The sequence below is a fragment of the Rhinolophus sinicus genome, linkage group LG13 (genome assembly GCF_036562045.2).
Source record: "Rhinolophus sinicus isolate RSC01 linkage group LG13, ASM3656204v1, whole genome shotgun sequence".
In the NCBI taxonomy this organism is placed as follows: domain Eukaryota; kingdom Metazoa; phylum Chordata; class Mammalia; order Chiroptera; family Rhinolophidae; genus Rhinolophus; species Rhinolophus sinicus.
This window is the reverse complement of record NC_133762.1, coordinates 26,039,464-26,063,220: the sequence shown is the minus strand read 5'-3', so window position 1 is coordinate 26,063,220 and position 23,757 is coordinate 26,039,464. Positions and strand designations below refer to the sequence as shown.

The window sequence follows — 23,757 nt, the reverse complement described above, 5'->3', positions numbered from 1 at the left end:
AGCATATTCACAGAGTTGTACAGCCAGGACCACAATCAATGTTAATACATTTCATTTCCCCAAAGAAGAAGCCTCGTCCTCACTAGCAGTCAGTCACGCCCCATTCCCCCCACTCCCCTGTGCAATCACTACTCCCCTTTCTCTGTAGATTTGCCTATTCTGGACATTTCACAGAAACGGAACCATATAATACGTGGTATTTCGTAACTTGTTTCTTTCACTTAGCGTAATGTTTTCGAGGTTCCTCCATGTCGTCACACATGTCATTACGTCATTCCTTTAGACTGCCTACCAATGTTCCACGGTGGGGGCTACACTACACTTCGCTTACATTCATCAGCTGACGGACCTGCGGGCTTGGAGCTAACTGGATTCGCCATCTTTGCATCTCTCACCATCCTTTTAAACTCCTTTAATTAAAAGGAAATGATACTCACAGATACATATACTTATCCAATTTGGTTGCAAAGTGCCTTGGCATCTGTCCACAGCCGTAATAGTTACGATCACTTTCTGGTATATGATCCACATCGTGAAAAATAAGACAGTCCCAATCCAAGTCCTTCATTGCTTCTTGAAAACCGACATTGAAAAGCATGGCTCGATTGAAGGGTTGGGTGCCAACCTACAAGAAGCAGAACTTTATTTTTAAAAGGACTCTTGAAGCAACATCACCGCTGCCTCAGCCCTGCCTGAAGGAGAGCTTACGGAAAGCACCTGGCAGAGATCACTGGGCCGGTGAGGCAGGTCTGGTGCCATCATCCCTGACTCACCTGATAGGAAAGGTGATAATGATACACCCGAGCTCCTCTCTCCCAAGGCTGTCGTAAAGGCAGACGTCCGGCCATAAAACAGCATTTAGAAGACTAAGCAGCCCCATAAAGGGAAGAACAACACTGCTGTTTCTACTCGCAGCTCCTTATCTTAAAGGGGACTTCCTGGGTCTGGGCCCTGAAGACACCACCCAAAGCAGCTCCTGCAAAGCCACCGCACAAGCAGCCTTTGTTCAAAGGCAAACAAAGTTCCATCCTGGACTCCAATCTGCGGGCACTGAGCAACTGACATTTCAAAGAGGAGGGCAGAACTGCTCTCCGTTCCCCTCCCGCCTCAGGGTGACTCGATCATGAGATGTCAGTGCCATTGGCTCTTCACACCGAAGATGGCTTCACTGGAAGCCCTCAAAACTGCTGTCTCAGGAGAGACGGGACAGGAGAGAAAAGTCCACTCACTTGCTCGACCACATAAAATGCAAACCGCAGGCGCTGGCGCTGAAGCATGGGAATCAGGTGTCTGAGCAGGACGGGGAGATGCTCATGGCGGTTCCGGAAGGGGACCAGGATCGCCACCTGCAGGGGGTCACAGCAAAGGAGGCCACCCCATTAGTCCCCTCAACTTCCACTCTGTAGTAGGACACTCCTGCCGAATCGGGGACCAGCTCTCAGGGAGTCATGCTAGCAGGCGACCTCGTCCTCCACTTCCTCTAAAGAAAGACCCACGTGGGCAAGTCGACCCTTGCAAGTAAGCGGACCTGGTTCTTACGCGCACCACCCCGCGTGTGGGACAGCTGAAGGAATTCATGCTGGAGCGCAGCCCAGAGGAAGACATACGTTCTCCGCAGTGACCCAGTACATAGATATATCTACCGATGTACAATCATACAAATAAAAGTTCGCTTCACAACACGGTACTTCCCTCACAACGTGCAGTGCACTTGACACAGATGTATTTATTTAATGACGGTCACTAAATTAATTTTACATTCCGACAGTGGGCTGGGAACACCGACCTGTTCCAGGTCTGCTCTGCTCTTTGCTGTCCCACGGCCACTCACAGGGCTGGCACTGAGCAAGCACTTCAATAAATACTTGTTTAGGAAGAATGGGTGTAAGCCAGTGTCATAAGCTTGATCCCCACTACTGATGCCTCCTGACTACAGCCGTGCAGGAAAACACTAAACAATTCTCAGTGTCAGGCTAACTAACTGCACTTTTTATTCTGCTAACCTCAGGGTAATAATGGCGAATAAGGCATGAAGCCCTGAATTTGTGAAGGTGGCTTCCTGAAGGAAGACAAAAGAGCCTTGCTCAGTCATCGGAACGAGGCAAACGTCTGTGGCTACAGAGGAGTCCTTAGGGAAACCTGTTCCTCCAAAATATTTCCATCAATTGCAAATAGTTTTCACTGGGTAGCAGGGCACAAATTAGGAAATGTCATAGTCAGTGAATCTCGTGCTGATTCGGGACGATGGCCGTCTCAGTGGGCCTCCCCAGGCAGCACTTCTGGTCTGACTGTACAGCCTACCTTCCACCGCGGCACGCAATCGGAAGGCGTCCAGTGACCTCCGAGCTTGATGGTTGGGTCTTTGGAGAAGAGTTCATGAATGGCATCCATTCCGATTTCACTCATGTTTATGTCTATTGGGCCCTCTGAATAGGGGGGGGGGGGGAGAAAAAGAATTGAGAGGTCAGAAAATGATAGATTCTTTTCCCTTCGTCCAGGGTTTACTCTCTGGAGAAGTTCAACCCCTTTTCAGCTTATTGTGTTTTGAACAGGGATGGAAGTCCTTTCCTCTGTTTTGTAACTCCCTGCATTGCAGTTCATCACTACTATTGGGTAAAGCAGCAAGTCAAGAAATTAAGACTTTAGAGTTCTGCTTCTGCCAAGGATGCGGAAAGAAATTAAGACCAAGTAAAACAGCAGCTGAACTTCTCAAAGAGGAAGCAGACAAGTGGCTGAGCTTAGAGCCATCTCTGCATGCTCCTGAGACAAGTACAGACACACTAAATAGTCCCAATTAATTTATCAGGGACCCTGACTGGTCATGTCCAAACTAGAACACTCATCATCTCTGACTTCAGTTAAGCAGCGGAACTGTCTAAAACACAGAAAAAGCATAATACTTTGTTGTCATTGCTTTAGATTACACATGGGAGTCCAAGAAAGAAGGAAAGAAGAACAGAAAAGAGAGAAAGAAAAGATCCGAAAATTGTTTTAACTAGTACTTTGTTTAGAAAATAACTTCACTCATATCAAACAGGTTATAAGCAGTGTTTAAGATTTATACTAAAAGACAAAGCTGGTTGCCTATGCTTTCTGTGGGACATCCTAAGAGACCGACCCCTGGTTTCAAAGGAGGGTGCATGTACAAAGGAAAGAGTGAACAACGTAGAAAATGGCACCAAGAATACAGGCAACCTTGCAGAGGGGCTGAAGGAGAGTCAGCACACCAGGAACTTTCATAATCCCTCTTTCCAATGGCAGGGATGCATCTTTCTATAGGTAGAAATATTGAGAGAGCAAGGATCCTCTCCCTTGTATTGGAATCCAATAAAAAGACATATCAGTTTTAAGAGCAGAGGACTATAAGTGAGAGCTCTACTCACTCATGGAAGGGAGCCTTTCGGGACAGGTGTGGTTTGCAAAGTAGGTGAAGTCTTCAGGAAGAAAAGTTGTGGTTTGTAGAAACGTTTCGCTGTGGTTCAAGTCAAGAGGATAATCTGGAGAGGTGAGAAAAAAGGCAACTCAGACTGGTCCATGCGATCAATTCTGCAATTCTTAGATGCCTAGCAAAGAAGGTTTTCCTTGGATATCACCTTTGGTGAAGCGAGACTCGGGGAGCTCTTCACTGCAGCCAAAAGTCTGAACCCATCAATAAAAACGTTAACCAGATGAGACTGTTAACCAGCGCTTCTATTATTGGTGTTACAGCTTTATGTGCACTCGGATTACAGTTAAATAGCTCTACAGTGTAATTATAAAAACCTTATTCTCTAAAGGAAGTTCTCACTTCTTTTAGCCAATGACTTCAGTCTTTACCTCTGTTTGCCTACACAGTTAATCTTGATGCTTCCATGTTCAGTCTTACCTACCGACTTCCCACGACGGGGGGGGGGGGGGGGGGGGGGGGGGAGGATTTCCCTCCCCTTCCTCCCCTGCCCCTCCACACACATACGTTTTCCACCCTCCAGTCTCCCAACAGTCATATGTGATCATTATGGTTAGGAAGTCTTTAGGATTTATATTATGATGATTCTATAGATACTACTCATAGCTGAGAAAGATGGAAAGTAATGATTACTTTTTGTCTCCTGCATAATTTTTTTTTTTTCCTGGAGTGACTCTTGATTTTCTGTTTGCCAACTTTTATAAGGAATAATGACTCCCTCAACACCATGCCCTCTCCCACTGCATTTCCACTTCAGACTTCACACGCATCAGGGATTCTCTCAACTCCATCCTCCCAAAGACGGGCCAGTGCCTTCTGACCCACTCCAGTTTGGACTGGCCCTCCTTTGTGCCTGATGTGCAGATGCTATCCCCCGATCTCCCCTCCTCAGTGTCCCAGAGGTTCCTTCCATCCCTGTACAGTATTGAACTTCATTTTTCCGAAGTTTAATGCCTCCCTTTTTCTTGCTGATGGAGCACATCCTTCAAAGGTGACCAGTAATTTCTCTCTGGAAATGTAAAGAACTTTCTCTTTGTTCAGGAAATTCCATATTGGTGTGCCTTGTTAGGCATCTATGTTCACCCACTGTGTTGACCATTTGGTGGGCCTTTAAAGTCTAGGAATCCATGTCTCTCTGTTCTAGAATGAGGTGGCAGGGCTGAGGTATTACTGTGACGACTTACTCCCCTATGTATTCTGTGCTCACTTGCTGGAGAACAGAAAACATGACTTAGATGTTGGACCTCCCAGTCCTCTAATTTTCTCATCTTTTCTATCCGACTTTCCATCCTCTTGCCATTTTTCTGCCCTACCGATTTCCTCAATTTTACCCAGTGCTTCTTTTATCATTTCTTCTACTGTATTTTTAATTTCAAAAAGTCCTTTTATTTTCTGAATATTCACTTCTTATAACATATTCTTGTTTCACGTTTGCTGTCCTTTTTCTCTTACCTTGAGAAGACATATTATTGCTGTTTTAATATTCTCCCAGCATAGTCTGTTTCTCCCAAATTGTTGCTACTTGTTTGAGTATTTGCAGTGATCCTTGGTCATCTGCTAATATTTAAGAGTGGGGCACTAACCAGCTCACTGGAACGGTTTGGACTGTGGTGCTTCATCATAGGGTGTTATGGCCAGAAATTTGGTTTGGAAACTTCCACTGTGGATATCTTTGGATCGTTCCTCTTGGTCCGGTCAGATTCCCCAGAGAAGCCTATTCTAATCTGCCAAAATGGTACCGTTCTGGCTACAAGCATCCTGGAACTGTGGGCACCTAAACCAAGCCAGGTGGCCCCAAGTTGAGGGACCCTCTGTTTTACCATCTCTAGAGGTTATCAAGTCTCCAGTGCTTTGCCAAGACGGGGGAAGGGATGTGGGTATCCAACTACTTTTCAAATAGCTTTCAACCAACCTTTATCTTAGTTGCCACTTTTAGTCTTGTCTCTAAAAGTACCTGATATTGCTAATTCCTGAGCTTCTGGGGGCTTCCGGGGTATAAACTAGAACGGTTGATGGCTTTCCTTGCTGCCACACTAGCAGTTTTTGTGGGTCTGTTAAGTTCTTTACCAGGTCCATCTGTTTTCCAGTTTCCCAAAATCCTCATTCTTACGTGTGCGTGCGCGCACACACACACACACACACACACACATCTCTTCACTGTCACTTAGTGGTGTTTTAAGAGTTTTTCTTAGGGGACTGTATGAAGAGTGCTCCTCCAACCTCTTATTTTTTTACAGATAAGGAAACTGAAGCACCATATACACAATTTATACAAGGAGACTTGCCTGTACTTGACAAAGATCTGACTGAACTCTGGGCTAGAGATCTTTCCATTATACTGCGCTGTTTTTTCAGAGTGTTAAAATCTCTCTCACCAATCCTTTTGGATTCATGCTGATTCTATGAGAATTAAAACTTCCTATGCAGATTCATTTTGCAATCCCACAATCTTCAACTTACATGTTTTTTAAAAGGCACTATGAGAGGGTTTCTGTGAATCAAACTGCTAATACAATGAATCCCTTCACAGGCACATGGCCGCCTGCTCTACAAGTACTCAGAAGACAAACCGCAATGTGAGGCAACTCGAAGAGAATTTAATGGTCTCTTTTGGTTTGCTTTGCTTTTATTATTTTTTCATTTTCTCAGATCACCTTTTTCTGTGTTATCCCCCTCATGCCCAACCCCCTCAGATCTTCATTTTTTCACTTTCTTAAAAATTAAATTTATTGGGGTGACAATGGTTAGTAAAATTACATAGGTTTCAAGTGCACAATTCTATACTATGTCATCTATATCTCACATTGTGTGTTCACCACCCAGTCACTTCTCCTTCCATCACCATCTATTTGACCCCTTTACCCTCTTCTACCACCCCCTCCCCCCTCCCCTCTGGTAACCACTGAACAGTCTCTAACAGGAGAGGAAAGAAACAGAACTCTTTCTGTCCTTTTTAGTTGTCACTTTCCTGAAAAACACTAAGCCTACATTTTATACAAAGACATAAACCAAGTCAGCATGAACCCTAAAGATGAAATTACATTTACACAGAAATTAGCCCAAAGCCCTCAGTTCAACATGGAAACCTGTCCTAAGTTGCGCCTTTTCTGAGATATTAATACTTCAAAAAGCTATGTCAAGAACCTCCAATACTAACCAATACTAACTAACTCTGGAAGAGTCTGATTTTGCTTCTGCAATACACACACACACACACACACTATGATCCTCTTTAAGGAAAAAAATTTAAAAATTTTCATTTGTAAAAACTGTTTATGTTTGTGATGTGAACATGTGTGGAGAGAGGACTGGCTAGGGACAGCAGCACAGTAATTACATTTGTCTAGAAGGCAAAGAAATTCCCAGAGGTATTATAATAAGCATTTTCATAAGCAAATCAACAAAAACAGAATTATAATAATTCTGTTTTATATGAATTATTATATGAAAGAACCAAGCCTTAGAGCTACAACCTAAATGGGAAATAAGAAGTAAAAAGAAACATGCAGGAGAGGAAACAAGTCACTTTCTAACCTTAATGATCCTACTTTTGGGGGTTTGAAGACACACATAAATTCCTTTCTACTTACTTCAAACACTGGTATAATAAGCCTCGCAGCAACTAGCATGGAACAAAACATGATAAAAACAAAACACTCATCTAATTCTTCTGATTACTAAATTAATAATGTCGTTTTTTATTGTTTTTTTTAAGAAAAAACCTTCAAACACACAACTCCTAAGTGGAAGTCAAGAGGATAATAATCTTGCCCTACATGTTGGGGAAAAACCCCTGCAAAACCCTAATTTCCTCATTTCTAAGTTCTTTAGGTTTAAATAACATCTACTTTCTCACCAGCAGTAGAATCTTTCTGAAGTAATGGAAGAGGCAGAGGAAATCAATTGCTCATGATCTAATAAAACTGCCTGCTTATTGTGGGGCCCTACGTCTCCTCTCCAGCTACCTAAAAACGGGAGAATCACACTGCAGACGCTCCTCTCCAAACATCGATTTCCTACTCTTCTAAAGCAGGTATCTATACGTTCAATGAGGGAACTGCTTAAAAAACAAACAAACAAACAAACAAACAAACAAACAAAATGCTTAATGAATGTCTTACCGCCACGGTTTTGCTTTTCCATTTAAATCTAATCTATTTTAAATCAGGACATATTCTTCCAGCAAGGAAGGTCGAAGGGCAAAGAAGGCAGCTGTTTTTACATTGATAAAGTAGGACATCCTTCCTACCTACAGAGTCCAATGGCCTGTTCATTCAACTTTGCTCCACACCAGTGGCCCAACAGCTTTGGTTGCACATTAGAATCATCTAGGAAGCTTTTAAAAACCCTAATGTCCAGGCTATGCCCCAGACCAATTAAATAAGAACCTCTGGGGACAGGAGACAGGCACCAGTATTTTTTAAAGTGCCCCCACCCCACTACAGGGGATTGCAATGTGCAGTCCTGGTTGCCATGGCTACCCCAATCCGCGATGGAGACAAAAATCTGCTTTCTCCCTTACATTACCAAACCTAGCTGAGGAGGATTTGGAAAGTGCTGACAAACAGAATCCAGGAAGAACCACCACTTTTTCCTCCCATTTGAGAAAAAAAACCAAACACTTGCCTCTCTGCTTAAAAAAATGTGGAAATGTATATATACTAGAAAGATGTCACGGGACAAGCATCTGTGAAACGGAAAGAATTAGCGTTCATCAAGAGTGAGCGTGCTGAGGGAGGACGACCTGCGGGGCAGCAGACATAAGGAAGCCCATGGACTGGGCATCTAAAAACCCGAGGTGAAAAGGCTGTATCTGTCTCACTGAATGTATTACCTAGCGCACTGGTAATGGCTTTATTAATTTTATTTGCCTGTGGCAACAGACTTTTGAGGGATGTGGTCAACGAGGAGATTGGGACCATAAGTATGGGAGGTTTGTGTACACGTGTGTGCATGTGTGTGTAGAGAAGTGAAAAATCTCCTTTCAGTTAAAAGTTGCTACACAGAATGGCACCTGGAAATTTATATTTAAGAATGAGAAACGCTAGGCCATCCAACTCCTCATCTCATCTATAAAACTAAATGGCTTAAGTGGATGAACCGAATGAATTCTCTTCTGCTGTCAATATTCTTTTGAGCGTTTACCCCCTAGGAAGTTTTGCAGGATTCACGAACTCGCATATCAACGGCTTTCAGGGACAATAAGAAGCTTCTCCAGGTCATTACTTCAGGCTTATTTCCAGGCTCACAGTCTTGATTCCCTCAAAGAACATTCTTCCTGGACAATCACCACGTTAACTTTCAAGCATAAAGAAAACCAGCACTCCTGAAATGTCACACTAAGCCTTTTAGCCACACTTGGCCTAATGGAGACCTTTGAACGTGGGTGTGTGCCACAGCACGACTCCCAGGGTGGGGCAGTGCAACCTGGGTCCAGGCTGCTGAAATCAAGCCCACAGGGCTCCTGGTGGGCATGGCCAGGCAGCGGTGCCAGCCATCTGGCTACCCCAGCAGCTCTGGGCCCAGGGTACCCTCTTCTGTGCTAGGCAAAGAAAGAACTGCTTTGAAATAAATAAAAATGGTACGTTTTCACTTCCAATGATATGATATTTCTTCTTGAATACTTACTCGCTAAAGATGTGCCAATAACACAGAAGCTATGGGACGTAAAGTAAAACATAGAGAATATAGTCAATAATAATATAGGCAATAACTATGTATAGTGAGTGCCAGGTGGATACTAGATTAGTCAGGGGGATCACCTCTTAAACTATACAAATGTCTAACCACTGTGCTGTACACCTGAAATTAATACAATACTGAATGTCAAAATAAATAAAATGTAAAAAAAGGAACTGAAAAAAGTAACATTTAAAAAAAACCTACCAAAAAAAAACAAAACCAAAAAAAAACCCACAGAAACCAACCAAGATGGTAATCTCAGAATTAGGTTACAACACTTGAAATGTGTTTTCGTGTTAAATCAATCAACTCACGCGCTCGGAAATCATTTACTGAGTGCCCCCTATGTGCCAGGCTGTGGACAAGGTACTGGGGATACAAAGATGACAGAGGCCGCGAGGGCACTGCTGAGACCCAGAGGTCAGCAAATCCCAACACCACTGCTGTCACTCCTGTGTGCTTTGACCCCTGCACCCCTAAAATGGGGGGACACAGTAGTTACCGTACTGAGTTCCTGTGAGGATTCCATGCGGTAATGCAAGTAAAGTGTCTAGTATAACACAGCCCTTAACAGCAAGACTTCTATTTTATAAGGGACATAGACACATTCAACACAAAACAGACGATTATTGCTACCAGAAGGATGCTGGGAAGAATTATTTTGATGTATGGTAATTTGAGAATAAACACATGCAAAGTCAAATAATGGCTCCCTGGATATGCCTTCCAAGGGTGCAAGTCATGTCTGTGCGGAGTTTTCAAAGACAAACACCCCTCAGGGAATTAGTGAGATCCTGTGTTGCAAGTCCAGACAGCGGTACAGTCCTGCTATGTGTCCCTCTACCTTCTGAGAGAGAACAGACTGCCTCGCCAAATGCCCGGACAGAAGTCCTAGCATCATGTAACCTTGGAGAGGCACGAACACGTGAACTGGATAAATGTCACAACAGCACAAAAGTCCCTTTATCCAGAGTGATACAGGGCCAGGAGCTCTGGAATGGCTGTCAAAGGACTCCCAGTTTCACCACACACCTTAAAGCAGGTTTGGGGCAGGCTCTGGGGAAAGGCACATGCCCACGGCACTCCAACACCCCCCGATGATTTTGTACTACAGCTGGAAAATGGGAGTAACATAAAATTCCGCTCACTGACTGAGCCATGCTCGAGTCAGGTGAGACCAAGTGTGTGGGGATCATTTGCAAAACCTAATGCCACACACGATGCATCAGGAAACAAAAATGTGCTCAGCTTTCTCCCATGACTTCCGTAACTACAGGGATTCCTCTTCTACGTATGGGTCAGAGCTCAATTTGTCCTGAGACCGCAGTTTGGCTCAAAAGCTCTGAAAAGTCAATCACTCGCTCCTCGCAAACAAGAAGGAAGCACCAAAGCTTTTCTGTTTGCTAACTATAGTCCTTTGTTGTTGCTAAACTGGCCAGCAGGACAGACTAATAACAGGATGTGGGCAATTCCTTTACAGATTTAACTTCCCTTCGAGAGGTGATGCTTTCTCTTGAGATCCCAAGCACCACTGAGTAATTCTCATCTGCAATGTCCGCAAAGCAATTTCACATTCTACATTGAGCTGCAGACTATCTTAGAACTCACTACAGAGGAAGAGCGGACTGATTTGGAGGAAAGAATATTTTTTTAAATACACATACTTAATAATACTATGCTTGACTGAAATCAAGTAAGAAGCCATAGGAATGCACATTACTCCTTAGTTAAAGAGATAAGAGGTGAATCATGAATGCTTAGCAAAATGAAGTGTCAGAATCTATTTTTTACATGAAAACCATCCCTGGCTAGACTGGACAAGCCTCACGACAGTCCCATTTAACCGTCTGGAAATACTTCCTACGTTCAATTTTTGGAAGAGTTAAAGAGAGACATAAAAAAGAGCTTTCTCTCAAAGGTAAAGAACAGCCCATGTAAATAGTCTTTTACGAAAATATTAAAGCCGTGTTTAGGAAGAAGTTCTTACAGTAAACTGTTAGGAAAGCCATCTAACCTTTGTGTTCTTTTTTCCTCTTTATATATAATTAGCGCTTAGTAAGGTAACAGCTAGAAGTTCCAGAGACTGAGGCAGAAAAAGTTCACTCTCGTGTTCACTGTAATGTTCAACCCGAATAGTCTGCAAAGCTTTCTTCAAGGCTGAATGAATCTGATCACCAGACTCAGCCATGGAGCTGGAATTAAACCTCCGGATGAAAACTACACATGACTGGGGAAGGTAAACCCGGTGAACTAGTAACCTTTTCTTCCAGAAGTCACTTTTTCAATTTGTGGAAACTCTCCTGGATTACAGGATGATGATTGGTAAATATCAATTAAAGCATTCATAAACAGAGTCCTACTGGGTGGATCAAATTCAAGAGCCCAATAGGAAGAACAGAGCTGGAGCACCTCTTCCCGTGGGGCAGGCAACCAGGGCCACATTAGCTTTGAGAGCAACAGGGACCACCACCATCACCACCATGTGTGACTCAGAAAACAATGCGAAGCCATCAAATAAGAGTAAGGAAGTCCAATAAAGTTCTGTTTTCCTAGATGGCTGCATGGATACATTTTTTTGAAATTATTTCCAGAAACAGCTTTTGGTGTTCCTGTTTTGCTGGTATCCTAAATACATGCTTAATCTATTCTGCCTACTGCGGGCAACTACACTGAAAAAAAAAAAAGGGATCTTGAAAGATACTCCTTGCCCCCTCCTCCCTGGAAAGCATTAGGAGAAAAAATGGAATCATCTCACCACCCTTAATGTACTATTAGCAAAACAAACAAGGATTCGTTTTGCAAGCGCTTCTTTTTTAGTAGGAAGGTGAAATTCAGCCAAACTCTTCCTCTTTTACAATGCACTCTGTTCCATCAAAAATAATTATTCGAACCCAATTTCCCTCTCCTGGGAGCAGACATTTTAAGCAGACCACCTCTTTACCAAAAACATACCTGAGTCATTCAGGCTGCTATTCCTCTTGGCATAAGCGCTCCGAACCACCTGCTCGTAAACCTGAGCTCCTATTGTCCGCATGTTGTCCCGGATCAGAATGCCTTGAGCTTGCATCATGAAGAGGTAGGTGTTCACTGCAGAGAACAGAAGGGAAGAGAGAAAAGAGGTGACTTCAAGGCAACCGTTAAGAAAAAACAAATAAAAAACACACACATAACATTGCGTTTCTCTTCTTTCTTTCTTTTTTTTTTTAAACCCGTTTCAGGTCTAAAACCCAACAAATGCCATAACTCTATTTTCCATACTGGGTTCAGTGTTTTCAGGAGACCAGCATTCTTTGAGTAGCTAGTAGGACTTAGGGCAATTTCTGTCAATATTTAGCAGTTTTAGAGAAACCATATTTTTAAAGAATTGTATTCCACCAGGTCTTCAAATACCCAATCTGTATTCTAGCACGGTGACAATCAGAAAGACTTTTATGGAACATTTTAAAAAAGATCTCTGCTCTCTTTAATTCACCGTCTTAACACTTGATGGCTATCCGCAGAGAATGGAAACCACTGACTGCTTTGCCTACTGGAAACACTTAGATCTAGGTGTTGAAAGTGGTCGACTAAGACTGCAGCTACTTTTCTCTGGGGGTATTTGGAGAGAAACAGAAAATCATGAAAGAATGTCAGCAGTACTCACTACTCACCTACCTCAGTCCCAAAGTCAAAAGCAATGGGAAAAAAGCAGAGGTTTGGTCCAAGCGTCAATTAAAACATACTGCCTTTGCAATGTGTACAAATATCAAATCACGATGCTGTACACCTAAAACTAGTATGTTATACCTCAATTACATCTTCAAAAAAACAACAGAACAAAAACCATACTCTTAACTAGTGATAATTCAGATTAACTGCTCAATCATTGTCATTTGGGAGAGTGATCTCCACTGGGTTTTCTTGAAGTCTCTCTATGATAATGAAACTAGGAGATCACAAATACAAGTGAACATAATTCCTGTATTCTATTTGCAATCTCAAATACTATGCCATCTATGTTCAAGAAATTGTAAGGTTTAAAAACAGCCATTCTAATGTACCCACTTCCCCCTCACCACTGTGAAAGGGGGCTGTCTTATACGGGTGGTACATTTACAAACCTAAACTCTGGTGGGTGTTAGAACACTTGACTGACCTCCAACCAGGCCCCAGGCAGGTCCTCAGTGGAGAGCCTGGGCCTCGTGCAGACAATACGCACGGCCTTAGCTGTCCTGGCTCTTGAACAAGACATACTTTGTTGACACTATTTCATCATTATTATCACAATGTCCTGTACATAAGGGGCAGTAAACGACGACTAAGTAGATGAAACTTAGAAGTCAATTTACTTAATTTCAAACTATTATGTTTGGTGCTTGTACTGGTGATGGGGGTGAAGATGGGGACAAGCCAACTGGCCCAAGTCTTAATACTGAAAACCCCCGGTGGCCCACATTAAATAGGGACACAAAATCTTTCAAAAGGTTTCAAATCATCTCTAAGGTATATCCCGAGCCATAGAATAATAAACAAAAGAAGTCAATTTGCAGAATGCTTTTTTCAGAAATGAGGTGGTAGCAGTTTCAAATTAGGTCTTGCATGGACTACAAAACAACCCCACCTTTAACTTCTGCTCCGCAGAGAATACATCAGAGAGTGTTTATTCTCTGCAGCTGGAAAAAGCTATGGAAAAAGACAGCTTCAAATCCTTAAAAAAGGGTAATTCTGTGAAGCCTCTGAAAACAAGAGTTAAATCTCATTTTCTATTTACAGAAGATAACTTGGTGCCGGGTCACAGTTGGTAGGCAGCCCATAAATACCTGTTAAACATGAGATTTAAACTTCACCCAGTATCAGATTTCTAAAGTGGTTCTGTAGTGTTTTTTTAATCATTTGGGCTACATAATGTGTACATTTGATATATAAATATATTATATATAACTGCCCTGAAATCGTCCTTCCTACTGTAACACATTACTAAACCAGTTGTCAACAATATAAAGACAACTACTTAGTAAACATTGGGTGTAAAGCTGTTAGGCACTGTCAAAAATATACTACCCCCTTCCCCACACATTTCACAATCTTCTCTGTACTTTTTATCTTCCACACTGCAAAGGACAGCGTAATTAAGCTCCTCTTTAAAATTCTCTCCCTTTCTTAGCTCTGAATCCCCCTGTAGGGATTCCTCTAGGGGAGTTCTCCAACTTTCCCGTGTCTCTTGCCTGGAGAGCTTTTCACGTTCCCAGGCCCCACCCCCAGAGCCGTGACTCTGAGGGGGAAGAATTCTGCACTTGTAACAAGCTTATAGGTGATACCAATGCGGTTTGTCTAAGGCCCACATTTCCAGAACCACTGCTTTGGGCAACTTCAGCTGTGTAATGAATAATAACATTTATTGAGCACTTAATTACGTAATTCTTTATCTCATTTAATCCTCATAATTATCTTAACAGGCAAGTAAGAGGCAAGTAATACCATCCAATTTACAGTCAACTTCTAGAGGCTTCAGGTTTCTCCATGGAGCTTGACCAAGGTCAACAGAGGGATGGACTAGAACCAGGCTTACCTATGCTCTAACCACTAAGCTTTAAGACCTCCCTCATCCTCGCTCAGCCACAATCTCTCCCTCAAAAATTTCGAGCACCCCCATGGCTTAAATGATTACTCATAAGGAGACAGCTCACAAATCTTTTATCTCCTACACCAGGGGTGTCCAAACTGCGGCCCGTGGCCCGCAATCGATTTTTAATTGGCCCGCAGCAAATTCCAAAAATATATTTAGTTTACTGAAATAAACCAGGTGAGGCAATACTACTTCACCTCGAGTGAGTGGCCCGGCTGTTTGTGTATTTTACTGCATATGGCCCTTGGTGAAAAACGTTGAAAAAAGTTTGGACACCCGTCCTACACAAAGCCGCCCTATGGATCTTTCTTAATTACAGATTTATCCACAGTACACTTGCTCAAAAACCTTCTACAGTGCTTTCCTCCTCGGGCTTCTGCTGACCTGCAGGGCTTCTGTTTTCCTTTCTGCCATGGAAACCTTAGTAATCCTCCAAATCCAGTTTACATACTTTTCCAGTCTCCCCCTTCTCAAATCTCTGTGTTACTGGTATCAAACATGAGTCTTTTGTTTATATTTTGTTTTAGTTTGCTAGCAACTGTCTCATGTGTCAGTCTTGTCATTCAATTAACAAATTTACATAAACCACCTATTATTAATGCTTTTTCTAATTATCCACAGGAATTAACACAGTACTGAAAAAATAAAAGGCTGAGGAAATAAATTTTGCCAAACAAAAGAAAACAATCACATACTTATAGACTTGAGAGTAGATGCGATTTTAAAGAACACTTTTCAAAACTATCTAATGCTTTCACACCAACCAAAACCTATGCCTTCTAAGAACAGAGTCAGCATGTAAAATAGGCCATCTTCAAAGAAAATCCTATTTTGGGTTGGGTCCAAAATGTTTCCCAGTCATTTTTACCCACTGGTTGGGTAAATGAACGAGTCCGGCCCTTTGTAAGAACAGTCAAATCCCTTTCCCACACTTCAGACATTAGAAGAGGGGCAATTTCGATCTTTTTCACACCCACCCAATCACCCTCACCACTACCCCACCCTCACTGCCCCCCACACCCCACTTCCTGTGTGTGTCCCTCCCATGGTGTCAACATAACTTCCCTCCGCATCCTGGCTGCTCTTCTCTGGATACTGGTCCTGTAGTTTCCCCTTGAAGGGCAGAGCCCATGCTGACTGAGTGGTCCAGGTGGTCTGGGCCCAGAAACAAGCAGAACTACCAGCAGCCCTGTTCCATCTGTGACGGAAACGCTGTCAAGCCCCCCTTGGAGATCCACAACTCACAATAACTCAAGACCACAGAAATTCTCCAACAGAAAAGTTTCAATTATTTAATCCACCATTTCCCAAACCCCCACCCCCATAATAACTATTAGACTGGTGCAAAAGTAATTGCGGTTTTTGCAATTATTTTTAACCTGTTAAACAGCAATTACTTTTACACCAACCCAATAGTAACATCAAGTGATTCTCTGCAGAACTCACTTTGGGAAACTCTGTTTTGGTTATTTCTGTTACTGTGTTTCCCCGAAAATAAGACCTAGCCAGACAATCAGCAAAAATTAATATAAGACCAGGTCTTATATAACATTTTAATGAGCTTTACTTTGAAAAACAGTACTTTCCAATAATATGGTTCTAATTGACAGTGGCTGAAACCACAGCTTTAAAAAAAAAAAAAATTAAATTGGCTTACAGCTGTTAAATCCTCCATTATGTCAACAAGTATCCCTTGGCCACCTACTTCCCGGAGTGCTTTTACATCCAGTACTGAGCCACTGGGGGCCAAGGTGGAGTAAAACAACACAGAATAAGGAACTGACACAAGCAAACAAGAAATTATCATGCAGCATGATAAATGCTAAAATAACACCACAAATTCAGGCTAGTAACTTTTTTACACTTTTAGGAGAAATTATCATTATTAATCCAGCCCCAGGATCTAGAGAGAGGGATCCCTTATGTCCACAATTCAGTTAAGAAAAATAAGCCCCGTTCAGGTTTTTTCCAGCCAGATGCCAATGTAAGCAGCCTTGGGCAGTGGCTTCAACCAGAGAGTTTCCGGGAGCAAAGTACTGGGTCTCCTAACAGGAAGACATACTCTTTCCGTCAGCATTAGCATTCCCGTCACCCTCCACATCCGTATGAATCACGTAGCATGATTTTCACTTGAACACACACATGAATAAATGACTGTGACTCATAAAATTCCTCACAAGATAATGAAATCTGACATTCCGGATTAGGAGCAAAATAATGTGATAAAATGAACCCAAGAGGAAAAGACAGAATTACAAGACTATACACACTTAAGAGCTCATAGTTTTTCATCCTAAGAATGTGTATCCTTAGTGTTTGTTACATCTGGCTTGGGCAGCTAAAAGAGAAGTCGAAAAAGAAAGACATTCCTTTCTTGATCACTCTTTAAAATCTGTGTCTTACCCCAAATGTCCCCCCCCCACACACACACCCCCATCTGCCTCCCCTGCTTTATTTTTCTATTTATCATGCTACACATTTTCTTATGTGTCTTGTCTTCTATTATCTTCTTCACTAGAATGTGAGCTCCGTGAGGACAAGCAGCTATGCCGCTCCCTGGTGGGTCTGGAACACGGGAAGATGCACCAAAAACGTGAATAAGTGAAAATCTCAGTTGGGACAATAAACAATCGAGTCTTCTGAATTCAGCTGTGCCTCAGGAGGCACGGATGTGGGGTCTGAAGCCTTTCTCTTGTGCTAATTGGCTCCCTACTCCTTTACGAGAGGGACCCAAAATGTGAGTCAACCAGTATCACTGCACTAACCTGGTTCCTAAGAAAAGTTCAGTAATTCCTTTGTACTAATTGAGCAGAGCTGCCAACTAGATCAGCTTTTCCCAAAAAAAATGTTCTCTGGTACTCTCACTCCTCATGAAGTTGTTTGGTTTTTTCATGTTCCTTCATATAATGCAGGAGTTTATTCAAAACCTCGTGCAACATTATTTGTAATATGAGGAGCCATTCAAAATAGCCCCAAACTGAAATGATGGACTCTAGGAGTCCATCTATAGTAGAACAGATTAAAAATGTGTAGCCTATTTGAATGTTGGCATACTATACACAATGAGTGACTGGAACAAACAAACTGCCGCGATCTGTAACCACATGGATGAATCTCTCATACACCCTGTGGAACAACGGCCACAGGGCACACATGGTCTAATTCCACATAAAGTTCAAAAAAGGCACAACCAATCTATAGTGTAGGCAGTCAAGAGAATAGGTGCCCTCAGGGGAGAGGGGAGGGCTGGAAGGGGGCTTCTGGTATCTTCTATTTCTTGCTTACGTAGGTGTATTCATTTTGTAAAACTTCATCAAGGTGTTCACTTATTTGTGCACGTTTTCATGTTATACTTCAATAAAATTTACCTGAAGAAAAGCAAAGCAATAGCGTGTATGTGTGTGTTGTGTCTTATGCTAGCTACTGATGATGATGGTTTAAGAAATAAGGTGAAATTTTATACACACGCATATTTTTATAACTAGAAACACAGGAAACACAAACCAGGTGCAACATTCATTATACGCCTATTCTGTGCCAGGAACTGTCCTCTACGCTATGGAGACAAAGACTCTCATAAATAAGGTACAGTCCTTGCCACTGTCTTCCTGGGGGAGCCAGAGCAGAAACCCGTACCCCGTCATCTTTGTAAGGCAGTGCAGGAGAATACTACTAAATCATCACGTGAGGGCGGGCCCAGGGGGCTACTCAAGAACAGGTGACTCTAGGATACGGTCCCGAAAGAAGAGCTCTGAAACAGGAAAGGGAGAAGCACAAAGGAAGTGAAGGGCGTAATGGGAGAAGACATATTTGAAGAACTAAAAGCACTTCGGTATGGCTGGAATGAAGGATACGTGTGGCAAAAACACGTGAGAGGAGGCTAGAAAAACAGAGGGGATCAAGAAAGGGTTTTGTGCTATACTTGGGGGCCTGACATGGAAGAAATGGTCCCGGATCCGATTTCAGGTGGGCCGACGAGGGGTAGTAATCAAAACCAGTCAACTCACCTCTATTCCAATTCATGGCTCCAGATGAAGTACTGAGCTTTTTAGTATCCAGACTTAAGTTCCTTAAAGGGAGGAACTTCTTTGGATGGACTGAAGAGGTTCTGTATGTAGAGTTCCATTTGGATACTAAAAGTTGGGAGTCCAAATCTTACCCAAGGCACTGTTTTCACTCTACGTGAAGCAGCAGGAGGAATACCCGCCCTGTTTGCCAAATCTTGAGGCCAGCAGATGCAGTGTGGTAAAGATGTCACAATAAAAAGCTGGGTACCATGAATACTAACCATAGCCAGGGAGAGCTGGGGTGGGGGGCAGGCATTTGACCGTCAGCAAAGGTGCTGCTTAGTGTTCAGGGCGGGCCCTCAAACTAGGTGTGCTTTCCCTGGGTTTACCCACACCACGCATTGTTCTGAAAACCCCTTACAGACCACGCAGCACGTGATTCATAACAGGCTCAAGTACATTCCAGGAAAACACTAGAACAAATCTATGGCTCAAGGTTATACCCCATTCGTAGGTCCATGCTTTCAAAATAAAATAAAGGAAAGGGAGAGAATATAAAGGGAACAAAAGCAGCAAACAAACAAGCAGAAGAAAACAGGAAGGTTCTCACGCTCTCCCTCCTCCCATATATAAGATGCAACAAAAATTAGGGGAAGCAAAGAACAGAAATGTGTGTCATAAGAATGTTCAAGTTTGATTCCGCCATGCTAGAATAACTGCAAAACCTGAACTACCTTTTTGGACCAATATTTTCTGAGAAAAACCAGAACCTGAAAAATATTTCATCTCTACCCCCCAAATCAGAGAGTATCAGTGTTCACTGCTGTGTACAACAGGTGTTCTGTAAAGACTGAATCCACTTATTCTGCTTATAGTGATGGATTCCTGTAAAGAGTACTACGTTGATTGTGTCCCCATGAGCCTGTGCCTTTCTAAACACCTGAACGTGTTAATCTCGTTTCACCCTCACAATAAACCAGAGAGGTAGCTTATTACCCTCATTTTACAGATGAGTGGACTGAGGTTTAAATAAGTAGCTTGACTATGTGGAGTCGAGATTTCACAACATGTCTCTGTCTCCAGAATCCAAGTTTTTAACAAATATGTTCTATCATCTCCCAGGTTCCCAATGCCTAGGAATCCCTTGAATGCACAGCTACCATTCCCACACTTTGCTTACTACCGTGTTTCCTGGGAAATAAGACCCAGCCGGACAATCAGCTCAAATGCGTCTTTTGAAGCAAAAATAAATATAAGACCGGGTCTTATATAATATAAAACCAGATATAATATAATATATAATACCGGGTCTTATATTAATTTTTGCTCCAAAAGGGGCATTAGAGCTGGTTATCCCACTAGGTCTTATTTTTGGGGAAACAGTAGCTCCTTTTATGTGGATTTTTACTGTTAATATCTTAAACATGACTGGCTTCCAATATTCCACTTCGGTAGCGGTGCAAATGTTCATAATTGAGTATGGTATATCCCCAAAATTTTATTAAGTTTTATAAAAATTTTACAAGTTTGAAGCCCTCATATGAATCCTGGCATTTTTGCATTTCAGATCCACTTAAAATGATACCCAGCGATACTCACACTATACCGTGAGCGACATTAAGATCCAAGGTTGTGGGAGCACAGTAACACATTTAAGAAAGAAAACAAAGCTGTTGCTATTTTTTTCTGTTTTTAAGATGCAAGGCTTTTTTGACAATAAATCCACACCCTTTGGCACATCTATTTTAATGTTCTGGAACAACTGTGTGATAATTTTCACACAAACAGTATTTAAAGAAAACTGAATTAGGGGTGAAGGAGGAGAGACATTAAGTAGGAGAGTAAGGAATCCCAACAATCATTCTGGGGTAAAAATTTCATTTGATCAATCTTTTTGTTTTCCTCATCCTTCCCATTTGAAGCAGAAAACCACCAAATCGATCATAGGTTATGTTTTCCACCCTGTCTGGTTTTTATTACCAGCTATTTAAAAAAAACAAAACAAAAAAAAACCAACCCAAGTGGTAAAAATTAACAGCTATGACTTACCCTATAAACATTTCCACTGTCCTATTAGTCTATCATCTGTTAAATTATTAAACGGGACACGAGATTAGAAATGAAAACATTACCCAAACATATTTACTAGCTGAGTAGCTGATGGTAATCACTTAGCTGATCAGCTTTGGCTCCCCCAAATTCTGAATAGCATGGTCAATTACCAACCTCCAGGAGTATACACTCACGAGAGGGCCCAGCAAACAAGGACGCCCAAATCCAGCACTTTATAACCTGAATGGAACCCCGGGGCAGAGAAGACTATAAATGACCTTTCTGGCACTTTTGCACTGACGCCTGCATGGCCTGGTCTGCTCGGGGGGTAAAGTCTCAGAGTGACTACAGATGTCACTGCGGTAACGTGTGAGACACACAGACCAGCACAGCACCACTGTTCTCGGGAACTGACTCCAGACGACGGCTGTGCCCACTGTGTGGACCTAAGCTCTCCCCCTTTCTGTCCCAGGGACCAGGCACGACCCCGTCGCCTGCCACTGCTGATACATCTCTGTATGAATGTGCGCTCGTGACACCTGCGCATACCAAGCTTTAATAGCTCTTTTCACAGCTTTTCCTGACAGCATCCCACCCCCAAGATCAGAACTGTCTGCTTGGCTCTTTCCCAACTGATACATAAACTCCTACCCATGACCCCGAGAAATCTGAGCATGTCTCTTCCATCAGGCTGTAACCTCCTTAAGAGTACAGACTTTCTTATCCTTTTCTTTGCCTATAATGCCTGATAAATACTGTTGATTAAATTAACAAATTACAACTCAGCACTAGCATGCTGGGGCCAGTTGCTGGAGGTGCCTTGTTTCCTCAAGTTAAAAGTATACTGGTTTTTCTGCAACTGCACAAATTGAAAAGATTCTATAAGCCAGGAAAGGGCAGAATGAAACTGATACTTGAGCAACTGCTGGTGTCAGTGTAAATTGGTATAACCCTTTGGGAAAACGATCTGCAAATTCAACAAAGTCACAAAAGTGCTCATACCCTCTGACCTAGCAATTTCACATAAATGATGCCAAATATGAGGTCATTCTGTGCCCCAAGTTTTTTATTTAATTATTTCTAAAAGCAAAAGCTTGGAAAACAACTCAAGCAAAACAAAGTAACAGATGACGGGGACACATACGTTTGACAGAATCTTATATAGCTTTGTAAGTCAGAGCTATGAAACCTTATAAACAAAACAATGTCAAACACCTAGCGTAGACTGTCACACTCTTAATCGTTTATAAAAATCTTCCTCTGAGGAAAAAAGGTGGAGGGAAATTCCTGGACTGAGGAGACCAGTAACACTGGTTTGAGTCCTGACCCCGGCTGCCTCTGTGGTCCCCTCTGGGCCTTGGCTGCCCGGTCTGTTAAGACAGCATTACTGAACTGGATATGGTTTTCTCAGTCTTTTCAATCAAGCCCCAGTCGCCGTTGCTGACACACAGGCGGTCTTCTGCAAATAAAAACCTTCGTTTATGTGTACACTGACTGTTTTCAAAACACAAAATTAGCTAATATTGAATGTGTTTTTAGAAATTACACAAACCCCTGTAAATTCTGATTCTTCTTCCTTTCCTTTGGATCCTACGAAATCACTAGCCTGCAGACTCCACTTAAAATCCCACAATTCGAGGTAACGTACAGCATAGAGACAAGAGTCAATAATATGACAATAACTGTGTATGGTGACAGATGGGTACTAGATTTGTGTTCACCACTTTGTCAGGGATGTAAGTGTTGAGTCACTATATTGCATACCCAAAACTAATATAATATTGTATGTCAACTATAATTAAAAATAGATTTAAAAATTAAAGTAAAATCAAATCCCACAATTATAATTTCATTGTGTTCTCTCTTCATTTTGGAAAAACACCTCAGATTTACATCTGTCGGCCTTCCCTCTTCTCCTGTTCCACAGAGAATTAGAGTGTGACTGTCCTACACTGGGGGCCTTCCTTTCCAGAACAACGGCGCTTTAGCCCCTCTTCATGATAAAGCTGGGGGGTGGCGCCTGAATCATATGGAAAAGCACATTCCCATAGCCACGTCCTACTCCATGCCCACCGGTCAGGAAATTACAGCGGAGCTACCTGAGTGGACGTGGGTCACAAAAGGGACAATTCTTTATATTTTCTTTCTTCTTCTCTTACCATGCTGAAAAACTGCATTTTGTGATGCTTTAAAATAATGCAATTCTACAGCAAAGAGTTGAATTTTTCCAACTCTGAAATGCTCTCCACCTAAGTTTCTTCTATCCCTTTACAAATATGTAACAGAAGATTTTAGAATAAAGCTACAAGTTGCTTGTCTAATGATCCAAGAGTGATAATAACAAATGTTGGTGAAGATGTGAGCCAGGTACCTCCGTATCTTGTTGAAAGGAACGTAAATTGGCACAACCCATAGAGGGCCAATGACAATAGACATCAAAGTAAAGTGTTCATACTTTTTCATCCAACAGTTCCCACTTTCAGGTATTCATCCTGAATAAATTCATCCTGGACAAATAAGAAGTATGCTCAAGGATGTTTACCTTAATATCATTAATAAAAGCAAAACTGCAAACCTACCTAAATGTCTAACAAAGATACTAGGGGAAAAAATTAAGTCAGAGTCATACCATGGAAAACTAAGCAATCGTTATTTCATTTAGAAAATCATATTGTATAACAAGGTATATAGTACGTCAATCACATTTGCCATTAAAGAAAGACAGGAAAATATATGCACCGAACAATTTTAGAAATTGCCCATCTAGACGTCCAGTGTCATCTGTAGAATTACAAGTCATCTGCACTGTTGTTAGCATACTGCATTTCCGTGACTATCAGAAAATCTCTTGTACAATAAAGAGGTTCTCTGTTCCAACAGTGAAAATTCTTGCAGTAACCAAATCTGTTTGAAGTGACCCAAAATTTCAAAGTTTCCAGAGTTACTGAGAATGCCTTTTTCACACA

At 42.1% G+C, this 23,757-nt stretch overlaps 1 protein-coding gene across 2 annotated transcripts in view; it reads right to left on the bottom strand.

The window, feature by feature from the left end:
• B4GALT5 (beta-1,4-galactosyltransferase 5) overlaps positions 1-23,757 on the bottom strand; it is a 66,089-nt gene that overhangs the window by 5,522 nt on the left and 36,810 nt on the right. For both annotated transcript variants that reach the window (XM_074317236.1, XM_074317235.1), the window contains exons 2-6: positions 12,080-12,214; positions 3,384-3,497; positions 2,302-2,426; positions 1,230-1,346; positions 438-625 (exon numbers count right to left, since the gene is read on the bottom strand). In XM_074317236.1, coding sequence (XP_074173337.1) covers positions 438-625; positions 1,230-1,346; positions 2,302-2,426; positions 3,384-3,497; positions 12,080-12,214 — 679 coding nt within the window. The remainder of the gene's footprint in view (positions 1-437; positions 626-1,229; positions 1,347-2,301; positions 2,427-3,383; positions 3,498-12,079; positions 12,215-23,757) is intronic.